This window comes from Neofelis nebulosa, chromosome 7 (genome assembly GCF_028018385.1).
Source record: "Neofelis nebulosa isolate mNeoNeb1 chromosome 7, mNeoNeb1.pri, whole genome shotgun sequence".
Classification (NCBI taxonomy): Eukaryota; Metazoa; Chordata; class Mammalia; order Carnivora; family Felidae; genus Neofelis; species Neofelis nebulosa.
The window spans coordinates 10,189,440-10,201,768 of NC_080788.1; the positions used below are offsets into that span (position 1 = coordinate 10,189,440).

At 49.0% G+C, this 12,329-nt stretch overlaps 1 protein-coding gene across 15 annotated transcripts in view; it reads right to left on the bottom strand.

Moving 5' to 3' along the window:
• AKAP13 (A-kinase anchoring protein 13) overlaps positions 1 to 12,329 on the bottom strand; it is a 335,196-nt gene that overhangs the window by 150,124 nt on the left and 172,743 nt on the right. For all 15 annotated transcript variants that reach the window (XM_058736667.1, XM_058736669.1, XM_058736666.1 and 12 more), the window contains 3 exons: positions 10,870 to 11,068; positions 5,195 to 8,273; positions 895 to 1,028 (listed from right to left, as the gene is read on the bottom strand). In XM_058736667.1, the coding sequence (XP_058592650.1) occupies positions 895 to 1,028; positions 5,195 to 8,273; positions 10,870 to 11,068 (3,412 nt within the window). The remainder of the gene's footprint in view (positions 1 to 894; positions 1,029 to 5,194; positions 8,274 to 10,869; positions 11,069 to 12,329) is intronic.

Here is a 12,329-nt window from a genome sequence, read left to right on the forward strand (position 1 = left end):
CCGGCAGTATCATCCACGACAGCCGAGAAGTGGAGACAAGCACAAGATGTGGAACATCCAGAGGATGGAGTGGGAGTTGGCAATGAGAAGAAACAAAATACTAATCGATGTTACAACATGGTTCAACCTTGAAACAGGAAGCTGAGTCAGAGAAGCCAGCTGTCAAAGAGCTCAGCGTTCCATGTTATTCCACATACGTGAGGTTCTAGAATGGGCAGACGCACAGCAACAGGCGGGAGATGAGGGACCCCCGGAGGGTGGGGCGGGACGGGCTGGTGGTGCTGGGCCGCTACCGCGGACCGTGGTCACCGCTGCACGGCTCTGAAACATACTGAAAACGACGAAGCCGTGTACCTGTGCGGGTGGATTTTATGGTACGGGAATTATAACTCAATGAAGCTGCTATGAAAAAAACTACTGAACCGATTTATTTTTTGGGTCGCTAAAAACGACCTGCTACACATTTTAGACAGCTACTAGAGAACTGGAAGTTAAAATCTCATTTTTGCTCTCAGTTTTCTGTACCAAGAAAGAAGAATCAGGTTTAAGAAAGGTTATGAGAGCCCGTTCTGTGGGAATTCTCATTTTGTGACATGTTCAACGTGATGAGAAGCCGAAGTCCTGTGCTCAGGGAAAATCTTGTTCGTTACCATCGCCAAGGGACCCACGGAGAAGGGCCCACTCCCCACAGCTACGTGGTGCGGCGCCCACGGTCTACGAAAGCTGAACTGCAGCAACACACCCACATTTATACGTGATGGAACAAGAGAAAAGGGGGAAATACCGTTGTTTAAAAAAATACAAACGTTGTCCAAACAAACAAAAGGCTATAAATCAGACACAACAGACCAAGCTAAACACATTTTGTGCTTACACAGACTTGATGCCACTTACCGCCTGGGTCTTTAGGCCTGGTTTCATCTCTGCTGTGGTGGCCACATCTCCCACGGCCACCTCTGCAGAGGCCACGCCCGTCCTCCCATTACTCCGAAAATCCACTTCGTCGGCAGCTTTCAGGTCTGGCATTTCTGAAGAGAAGAAGGGGGTTACAAAGCGCATCTGAAAAATCAAATCCCGTTGTCTTACTGTTTACACAACTCACTGCAGGCTTCACGTGTTTTGTTTGCTTTTGCGTTACACAGGGAAGTATTCAAGTGGAGCTGGTGTCATTTCGGACCCCGTGCTGAGCTAGTCCTTTATCACAGGGTTGTTCGGTTTTCCCCTGTCCTCTGTAGGGATTTGCAGCTAAGGCGACATCCAGTTCGACGTCTACTCAACTTCCGTTTTCACTATGGGCTTTTCCTCACAGATCTCGAGTATGTACTGACTGCATGTGGAAAAGGACATTCACAAGCTTCAAGGAAACAGATTAATAGCTACAGCCAGGTAGTCCATCTTGATCACCATCAAAGAGACCAGAGATGTTTACGTTTGCACAGCACAAAGAGGAAAGACCTGCTGGGAATGAGATAAAGCCCTTAAGAAGGGTCTGACTTTCTTTAAAAACATACTTGCACACTCTCATCTATCCATCACTGCAAGGGACAAGACTGAAGTGTTCTGGTAAATTACATTTTGTTTTAATTTTATTTCTCCCTAAACCAAAACATAATCACAAACAAGGAATTCTCTCTCCCTGCCACCTTTTTTTTTTTTTTTTTTTTTAAGATTTTTAAGTAATCTCTACACTCAACGTGGGGCTTGAACTCATGACACTGAGATCAAGAGTTGCATGCTCCACTAAGCCAGCCAGAGTGCCCCAACGAATTCCTTTTTTTTTTTTCCTTTTTAATTTTATTTAAAAAAAAATTTTTTTTAACGTTTATTTATTTTTGAGACAGAGAGAGACAGAGCACGAACGGGGGAGGGGCAGAGAGAGAGGGAGACATAGAATCGGAAGCAGGCTCCAGGCTCTGAGCCATCAGCCCAGAGCCCGACGCAGGGCTCGAGCTCACAGACCGCGTGATCGTGACCTGAGCTGAAGTCGGACGCCCAACTGACTGAGCCACCCAGGCGCCCCAAATTTTGTTTTATTTTTGAGAGTGTGAGGGAGAGGGGGAGAGAGGGACAGAGAGAGAATCCCAAGCAGGCTCCATGCTCAGCACGGAGCCCGACGCGGGGGCCATGACCTGAGCTGAAACCAGGAGTCAGGCGCTCAACCACCCGAGCCTCCAGGAGCCCTGGAATTCCTTTTTTTAAAGAAAGTGTTTTTATACGTTTTCTTTAGAATTATGCTCACCAGACCAAGCTGTCATGGTTTTTGTTACCTGACCACCACATGGTCAAGCAAATACAGGAAGGAAGTGATAAAATGAACGTCTGAGGCAAATTCATGCTTTGACATTGTTAAGTGAAGGGTAAAAATTCACCTTGACAATACAGATAAAAATAGAACTATCACCTCAATTTCATGTGGAAATTTTTCTGTGGCTGGTTTTCATCTAGTCATGCCACTGCTTCGGCGGAAAAAAAAAAATGTTCCCTACATCAAAGGGCAGAAGAGTTTCTTTCACCAAAGAATAAATTCTACTAAGATTTTATTCTAATACACATTATGACGTGCCCAAAGATCTACTTCAGATTTAGGAATGTGACATTCCTATTAATGAACATTTATAAATTCTTCTTCCTTTGCCCCCGTTTATAATTATACGATCTTACTAGCAATTTAAAAGTGGGCAAAAACAAGTTTCCTGGCCCAAAGAATCAAACTCTACCTTACATTTCAGAAAATGTAAATAAAGTGAAAAGAATTGGAGTAGGCAATCCCCTCAAGAAGGACTCCCTAATCAAAACATTTCTAAGTAAGTAGTCATTTTTTCTTCTGGTGGTTGATGACTTTTATTTATTTGGGGGGTGTAACTTTTGACACAACCTTACTATCCTATACCCGTCTAGCAAAAATATGGACCTTAGCAAGCAGCGACCAATCACAACGGTGAACAGTGATTACTGAGACACAGGGGTGCTGGGAATTTCTACGGGCCTGGCCTGGCTCAGTCAAGTACAACTAACTTCCCAAACCACTGTGATCAATGCACTCGGGTGAGGGGCCACATCCCCTGTCTCTAACCAAAACTTTCGTGTTTTCTCATCTTAATTTCTATTTGGCTTTATCTGCAGCAGCATATAAAAACAGAGGCCAAAGCCATGTGGCTTGTTCCAAATCAACAGTTGAACCAAAGTCTCTTCACTCATAAAAGAGTATGTGTAAATCCAGGAATGTAAACTTCCCAGAAAATACCCTTTGGCTGAGATCACACTCAGGTGCTTTGTCTCCAGGGCAATGTGACGAGGGACTTTCCCTGATCCTGGCATTCCCCGCCCCCAAAGAAAGCACTTACTTCTTCATGACCAGCTACTCTGCAATATAAGATCATGAGCCTTGAACACATATGACTCCTCCTGGGAGCAGAACAAGCAACTCGCCCACACATAACAACCAACTCTAAACGCAGACACACTGCTGAAACTTCAGCTCATTTTCCTTCCTGAAACCTCAAAATCTTAAAAATCATCTCTTAGCGTCTATACCACTGCTACGTACCACCGAAAATCAAAGTCTGAAATTTCCCCTGGTTTCTACCTCTTCTCTCTGGGTGTTACAGACACAAACTTCACATAATTTGCAGTTGCTTGGGTTAAATTCTGACTGCTGAGCCAGAAAAACAAATAATTCCAGCCCGTGTGGCCAAAGACATAGCGCCCGAATGAAGAGAACACAGCCCGGCATCAGCTTACAGCCACTCCCTATTCTTCTGAAATGTCAACCTGCCAGGGCCCCCAAAATAGACTTGTTGTTGTATCTTATTTTAAAAATTAGAGACCTTTTCATTTAAACTCTGAGCCAGCGGCCAACAAATTTCTATCACTGACAATCCAAAACATGAATAGAACTAAAAACCTCACCTCACCAAAAACACACTACTTCGGGTTTCTTAAAGCCTTCCATGGGGGGAGAAAAGATTATAAATGGTTAAAGACCCCTCATCGGGGAGAATGCCCACGGGGTTGAGGTTACTCTCTTTCCTAAGCAACCTTGTTGTGTCTGTTTGTTTCTCTACACACCCCACCCCCACCCTCTTAACACCTACCACACTTAACCCGATTTTCAAAAATTGGAAAAAACAGCAAAAACAAACCACAAAAACAAATCAGGCTCCTTCTTACCTCTGCAGCCTGGGGGCGAGCATGGAGGTGGGTCCTCGGTCCACACCTGGAAACAGGTGGTGGCATCAAAGTGCGAATCGAACTGACCTTTAACGGCTGCACCACGTTGGACTCTGGTTTCGGCTTCAGCCTCAACCCCCAAGAAGTTTTATTCACGTCATTTATTTCCACTGAGCAACAGCGGTTTCTGTCTGCTCTCTCTGGACATGGTTACCCACAGATGGGACAGGCTGCTGTGCGAGCAATCTGCTCAGAACAGCTGCTTCACCCAGATAAGCAGACACGACGTGTGCCCTGTGACGGCGGCTCAGCGCACTCGGGCGGACATCCTGCATCCCATGCCCTGCGCTGCGCGGGGGCCTGCACTCCCAGACTGCTGCCCGAGAGCAAGAGGCAATGGAGCTGGAAGCCGGCTCCGCGGGCAGGAAAGGGAGGGCCTTCTCTCCGCTCCCCTCCCCCACCCCTCCCCAATGACCTAATGCCACCATTTTGGACGTGGGGTCACGCGCACAGAACGACACTTACAGCTGTTTCACGAAACCACCCTGACTCTGTTTGCTCAGGACACGGACCAGGACGACAGGGGAAGAAAAGTGCTCCGGGCTTGTAAGCAAAACATGTTTTTGCAGCACTGCTTTTTCACAGTTCTAGAGAAAAGGACTAAGCCACATGGATAAAAACATCTGCTAAATTCCTTTATCGTTGCAAAGCACCTGCACGCTAGACAATTTTCTCGGTGAACAAAACTCCCACTGCCCTGGTGTGACAGGCTTAATCAAACAAGCCAGGAGTCTGCAATACAGGAAGCAAAATCTGTCCAACCCCGTGCTGACGTGCCTGTCCTGACGGCGGGCAGGGGCGGGAGGGGGCGGGGGGGGGCGGTTGCTGTGAACCTGGCAATGTACCCAATGAATGAAAGACGCTTCTAAAACCACAGAGACGCCCACTTTCTGCCAGCACGTCTCAGAGACTCTTCAGGGAATCTGTTCCACAAGCTGGGACTTTTGTATTCTGCTCTGCTTACCTGTTGCCGGCTCAGGTCCGTCAGCAGGCAGATTCATCTTCTCCAGCTCCCCGCTTTCAGCCGAACACCCTGCGAGGTTGCCAGGGGCTTCTTCACGAACACCGCCCGTTTGTGGGGTCTGCCCAGGCACAAAAGCGATCACGTTCCCTGCAGAAGCACTCACTGGCCGCTCGGTCACCGGGCCTGACTCTGGAGGACTGGACAGTGACATGTGACTGGTCCCCCGCCCAGTGAGGAGTGCTCCCGAGGCCTTGACTTGATCTAGGACGGCCTCCACAATGCGACTCGCGGCCTCCTCGATGGAGTCGGCGCTCTCGGGCAGATGCGCAGCACAGGGCAGAGGGGGAGCGCTCCTTTCCCCGCCTGGGGCCTGGTCACCAGTGCGTGGGAGCCCGGCCTCCAGGGGGACCTCTGTGGCAACAGGCTGCCGTAGGATGTGATGTGCCTGGGTGTCCACCGGTGCCTCCCCGGAGCTGCCCAAGCTGCTGCCGTGGTCCGCTTCCTTCCAACCGAGAGGGAGCAACTCTGGAGTCGCAGCGCCCTGTGGGTCAGTCACTCCTCTGTCTGGTAAAGCTCCTGGCAACCCCAGGATCATACTCTCCTCCTGGCTCAACGAGGCTTTTGGAAGCGGGAGGTCTCGTGTGTTGTGTGACGCAGCCTGTCTCCTGGCCCCAACGGTGCCTGGTAAAGCGTTAGCCCCGGCGACATCCAACGCCGCCTTTCCGTTCACCTCACAAGCAGGGTTTATTCCCTGGGAGTTAAGGTTTTGCACTCCAGCATCCAGAGCAAAAGCTCGACTGCAAGGCTGAGCCTCAGCCCCATCTGGTAAGAGCCCTGGCGAGGGAGCCGAGCTGCCCTGCTCTGCACCCAGGGCTTCCTGGCGTGGGGCTGCAGCCAGCCCGGCTCCCGGCGGCACCAGGCTCTGTGCAGCCCCACCTTCAGTCGGTGGTGAGACTGGTGGGGCCACTTCCTTGTTTTGCTGAGTTTCTGCATCAAGGCAGGCCGAGGGCGTGTCCAGCGTGTTGCCGTGCTCCAGGGCTCTGTCCTCGGCACAGCCAGAGGAGCCGGGCTCTCCACGGAGTCCCTGCGCCTCCTGTCTGGGAGGTGGTGTTCTCCGCTCTTCCTGAAACGTTCCCAAGGAAAGCGTGTCTTCCTTAACAGGGGAACAAGTCACTGCTTTATCCCTGCCACCCTGTCCCTGAGCTTCAGAGCTTTCTGGAAGCACCAGATTTTTCCCTTCTTTAGTCAAAATGGAACTGGAGGCCACGGTGGCCTTCCCCGCAGGCAGCAGAGAAGAGTCCGCGCCGCCCTCGAGATTCGGAACTTCGGGGGCTGCTGCGAGGCAGGGTCCCCCTTGTTCGTCGCCAAGTGCCGTGGGACTGGTATTGCCCGTGCCGGGCTGAAGCTGGAGAGCGGCGGAGGGCACGGGCAGGCCTGCGGCGCCGTCTTCTAGGGGCTCGTTCGCATCTCCGCCCGGGCCATCTCTACCGTCTGGAGCCGTGTGCAGGCCAGGAGCTGCTGTTCCCTTTTCTTTCTGGGAGGGGACAAGAGAAAGCGCGTCATCTTTGGTTACTGATTCACTGCCTGAACCGCCTGCCAGAGAAAAAGCCCTGTCTGATGTCACTGCCTGGTCCGGCACCAGCTCCTTCTCGGCTCCGAGGGCAGCAGCGTGCGGACGCACCCCGAGCGTATCTGTGGAGTTGGTTTCTAATTTCAAACCTTCTCCTTGGCCCTTCGTATCCGAAACTTCAAGACGACAAAATGCCACATGTTCCTGGGTATCTCGCACAGGGCCGGGGGCGGCCGGGCTAGCCCGTGGACCTTCACGGCAGGCGGCGGGGGGTGGATGCTGCGTGGGGGGCAGTCCTGGGGGGCTGCTTTCAGGCCGGGTAACTATGTCATCACAGCGTTCTGCGGCCAACACACCACCAGAAGTCACCATGTCCTGCTGCCGCGTGGAGGCAGCACACGGCTTGCCACCTCCAGCGGGGGGGCAGAGGGGTGATTCGCTGCTTGGGCTTCGGATGGGCGGTGAATCCGTTTCTGCCTCCTGGTTTGCCGTGTCTTTTTGGGGCCCAGGCAAAGTTAGGCCAGAGGGCGATGCTGGCACACTTGTGCCTGCCAAGGGAGCACAGGGCTCAAACCCATTGGCAGGCTTGTCTTCCGCTGCAGCTGCAAGTACCGGGGGGCTCGGATTTGGTGGAACCCCAGCGCCCCCCTCACAACCTGGCGAAGTTTCAGTCTCTGCAGTTTTGACGGTGGAGGCTTCTCCGTTACTGCCTGCAGGTGAACACTCGACAGGTCTGGAAGCCTCCAGGGAAGCAGTGGCAGGGACGCCGTGAGGAGCGCCGGCTTCACCTGCAGGCTTCCTCGGGCCTCTTCCATCACAGGCTCCAGCTGTGCTGACACCAGAGCTGGCAACCTCTTCGTCCGTGCTCCCCCCAGCTTCGAGCACGTTCTTCTGGGTGGGGGTGTCTGTGTTCCCGAGATCACATTTTGGGTCCCCAGCAGTCGCTGGGACGCCGACTGCAAGCTCCCCTCCAGAAAGATGCCGAATGGCAGCGGTGCCCGGCTGCATGGCCACGTCTCCCTGCGGGACGTGGTCTCCAGCGCCTGGAGACTCCTGGTCCGCGGCCAGTGCGGCAGATTCTGTTCCAGTTTCTCCGTTTCTGAGTCCACAGCAGGGGACGCCCCCTGCGCCGTTTCCTCCACAATCAGGCACACTCTGCAGGCAGTGGCTGGGCCCAGATGCGGCTCCGCAGTCCGCAGCACGTGCTGCCTCCACCTCTTCCCCTTTTCTCTCCACGCCTGCAGTTCTCCTCCCGCAGGAACAGTCTGTGTGCTCCTCCTTAGCCACACCTGACAAATCGCAGGAACTTGCAATCCCCCCGGCAGTGCTCCCTGGGAAGCACGGAGAGCTTGCGGTGTCTTCGGGAAGAGGGCGCTGCTGGCCGTCCCTGGGGGCTGACGCACAGCAGAGACACTGGCTGTCTGTATCCTGGGCAGCGGGCACACCTGAAGGATCCTGTGCTGTCACCATTAAGGGCATGGGATTGTCCATCTGCTTAAGGTTTGTTTTCTAGGAGGAAATGAAAGACACTCTTAAGAACGGTCCCTGGGAAGAGGGCACTGACACCTATACGCAAAACTCCTGCCGGAGACTGCTCATTGCCTTTCCAGCCCTATGATCACATGGTAAGCTGATCTAAATAGATACAAACACATTTTCTCTTGTAGCTGCATATCCACTGGAAAGATAAAAATGGCCAAGAACATACAAGATGACTATTTCCTAAGTTTTATGAACTCATTCTGGAAAGGTTGATGGGAGAGGGGCGCCTGGGTGGCTCAGTGCAAAAAGTGTCTGACTCTTGATTTCGACTCAGGTCACGATCTCACGGTTTTTGAGATCAGGCTCCACGACCACGTTCAGTGTGGAGCCCAAAAATTCCGTCTCCACCTCTCTCTGCCCCTCGCCACTCTCAAAATAAAAAAAAAATTTTTAAGTAAATAGGGGATATTCTTTTACTTTAAAAAAAAAAAAAAAAAAGCAGTTCCTCTGTTATCTAGTACCAAACATTAAACAAGAACATATCAAACTAATAATACCCAATTCTTTAAAAAACTTTTTTCCGTGTTTATTTTTGACAGCGTGCACGCATGCTCATGCGCAGGGTGAGGGGTAAAGAGAAGGGGACTGAGGATCTGAAGTAGGCTCTGTGCAGACAGCCCAATGCGGGGCTCAAACTCATGAACCATGAGATCATGACCTGAGCTGAAGTCGAATGTTCAACTGACTGAACCACTCAGGTTCCCCATAATACCAAATTCTTGATTATTCTTAGAAAGTACTGTGGCTTGATGATATTGTAGGTCATCTCAAAATTACATTTTGCAACTTTGCAGTATTTTAAAAAACACAAACAGATATAACCAACTATACGGGAATGGTTAAAAAAAAAAAATCACAGTCGTTCAACCTGATGGCAGATGCCAAGCTGTTACATAAATGTGAACTATGAAGACCACAGTGAAATCTGAAATACAGATTTACAATACAATGTTGAAAAAATAAATAAAGGCTAGAGTTAATTTAAGGTTATAAGCATGCAAAATTCAAATGTACTTTTAGACAAGGCTTAGGAAGAATGGAGAAAAACACAGCTCATCTTTGGGGTTGGTTTGCCTTTTATACCAAGGTTTCAGGAATTCTTACAATACTAGTATTTGTTCAACACATAGAAACTATTTGTAAGACATCTGGCTTCGCTCTTCCCCACTGTCTGACCTACTGCAATGGTCTCACACAGATCTACTGTGCCCTCTCTAGTTCATTTACTCTCTCAGTAAGCACTTAACAGTTCTCCTACATCACACTAGTCCTGTCTACTAACCGGGCCTATTGTAGAAATTTCCACGTGCAAGTGTCATATGTGGTATGCTCACTAAAGTCTTTCTAGTAAGAGAGTACCGCCCCCCCCGCCCCCAGCAAAAAGTGGATTTTCAGTAAAAGCTTTTGCGCTATGCTGCTTAGAGTATTCAAATTAATTTGCTTCCACTGTTGCTGAGAATGTAACCGTCCCCTAAAAATTATGAAAGCAAGCCATTACATTTAATAAAGGGTGAACGTTCCAGAAACAAGTGGTGTTTCGCAAACAACTTTAAAAGCTCCTAACAGCATGTATCCTCTCCGAGTTTTCATTTCTCATAGTTTCCTGTCAGGCATTCCCATACGAGACAGTAACTTTGGCACCTGCAAGCTGAGATTTTCAAGTGGACGGTCATTCACCCAGTAACAAGAGCTCTAAAGGAAAATCGGACTCAGCAGTCCGTTCAGAGCAAAACAAAATGATGCCTGTTCTGGGCGTGCACGATTCAGAAAGGGAAAGGCAGGCCCATCACACAGCCCTGCTGTGGGGTGTCTTGGCCTGCTGACCTCAAAAATAATGCCTGCTCCCAAAGAGGCCTCCGGTACTGAGTTGACCCTAGACGACCTTAAATGAAATTACTGTCAAGCTTTCTCCAAATCAAATCAGCTCTGAAATAAACTGGGTGGAAAAATTATGTAAACTTAGCCTTCAGATGTTATGGCCAAGAGACATGTACCCATGTGACGTTTATATTATGCATAATAAATGCTACCAGGGAGTCTGTAATGTTTTTACGTCTGGCAACAACTTTATCTTGAAGGCTTGAGTGGATTATAAAATCTTTATTTTTTTAGTGATCTTTTTACCATCCAACTATCAATTTAAATATAGTAACATTATCATCGCTCACTGGACCAGTTGTGAGGCTTTATTTCTGAGTATAGCAACCATCTCAGGAACTGTTTTGCTCAGTTTTATAAAGCTAAACTGACAAATTTATAAACAGACGAATTTCCCTTGATGCCAGGAAAACGGAGTTCTAGTTGTTGCGTATGTTTCTGCATCTGCAGTATGTACGTGTAGCTTTCATTATTTCAAAAACATGGCAAAAAAAAAGAAAGAAAACTGCCCGCGGCCCCCTGCTGCCGCCCCCTATCTGTAAGTGTAACATCCAACACCACTAAAACTGCCCTAAGGGGTTTCACAATCTGGGAGGACAGCATTTTTAGGCTCCAATTATAGCAAGGTTCACTGGGGGAAAGAGTGAGGGCACAAAAGCCTGAAAATGGACATTTTCTTCCTTACCATTAGCTGCTGTTGGATGTTCCTAAGTTTAAATATGTGTCCAGTGCAATGGTCTCCAGGAAATGGGGGTTCATGATGCGCTTCGGACTCAGAGGTTAACGTATAGACGTCCAGCTCTCGATGGTGCCTCACAGAACAGTCTCCGTAAGGTATCTCATAGGATAGACGGCTCCAGGAGTCTGGTTCTCTGGCGTTCTCCCTGGAAGCAGGCAACTGCTGGTTAACACACGTACGTTCTGCTCCCGGCGGCTCAGCACCAGCCCTCTGCTCTTACCCGGCTGCTCTGGGGGACCTGCAGCAGAAGTCTGGTTTGGGCACTTCCCCAGGGATTCAGGCATGGCCCTAACTAACTGCTCCATCCTCCTCAGAAGAGGTCACAAATGGATTAAATGAGAACTGCAGGATTCCTCCTAAACAATGATGTTTTGATCAAGATAAAGAGAGGTCTGGGAGCTTAAAATAGTTAATATTATGCTAACAACCAACTTAATGAGGAAATGTGAGGAGGATGGTCTTAGCCTGGTTTTCACTAGAAGCACGGCTTATTAGGCATTTCTCTCAAATTGGGTTACATCACACGTTAACTGCAGTGACTATACTGGGAAGGGAAGAAGTAATCAGTACAACCCACGCAAGGGCACTCCAACTTTTGTTGACAACTCTCAAAGTCAACCATACAGACCACGACTGGATGCCATATACGCTATTCTTGTCAATACAATTAGGAAACCACTTGGTTCTAAGAACTCCAAGTTCAAATTTTTTTCATTTGGAAAACAAACAACCTTGCTCAACTAGTATCGTTATAAATGAAATAAGGCCGACAAAGGCACAGGTGTGTAAAAAAAGCATTTCTGGGAAAGGCCTCAAAACATAAATTCTCTTTATGAACCAGGAGATTGGTAAAGTACCCCAGAGATTCTGGAAGAAGGAGGAAGGCTACGTTTGAGATCATTGTTTTAAAATGGAAGAATTAAGAATGAGGCATGAAGAAGAAACAGACATGCCACCCACGGACAAATGGGAGGGATGACACACGACTCCCTCTCTGCAGTGTTTTATTTACTAAATCACACCTGTCTGTCATTAACAACTCACCAGATAATAACTGGAATTTGAAACTAACAATATGTTATATAAGAAAGCCCAGAAGTGAATAATTGTATGCTGGCTGAGTAACAATGAAGGCTGTTCCAAAAGAAAACCACTGTAATGTCCATACTCATGAGCGACACCCCAGCAGTTGCTTAAAATGAACTTGGCATACACTCGGCTAAATCCTTGCGTGCTTACCAGGTCGCTCTACTCTGAGTGAAGTGACCTCAAAAAGAAAAGTACAGTTGATTCTTCTTGGGCAACGGGGGTTTGAACTGCACGGGTCCATTTACACACAGATTTTTCTCCCCAGAAATACAGTACGGTTCTATAAACGTATTTTCTCTTCCTTATGACTTTCTCGG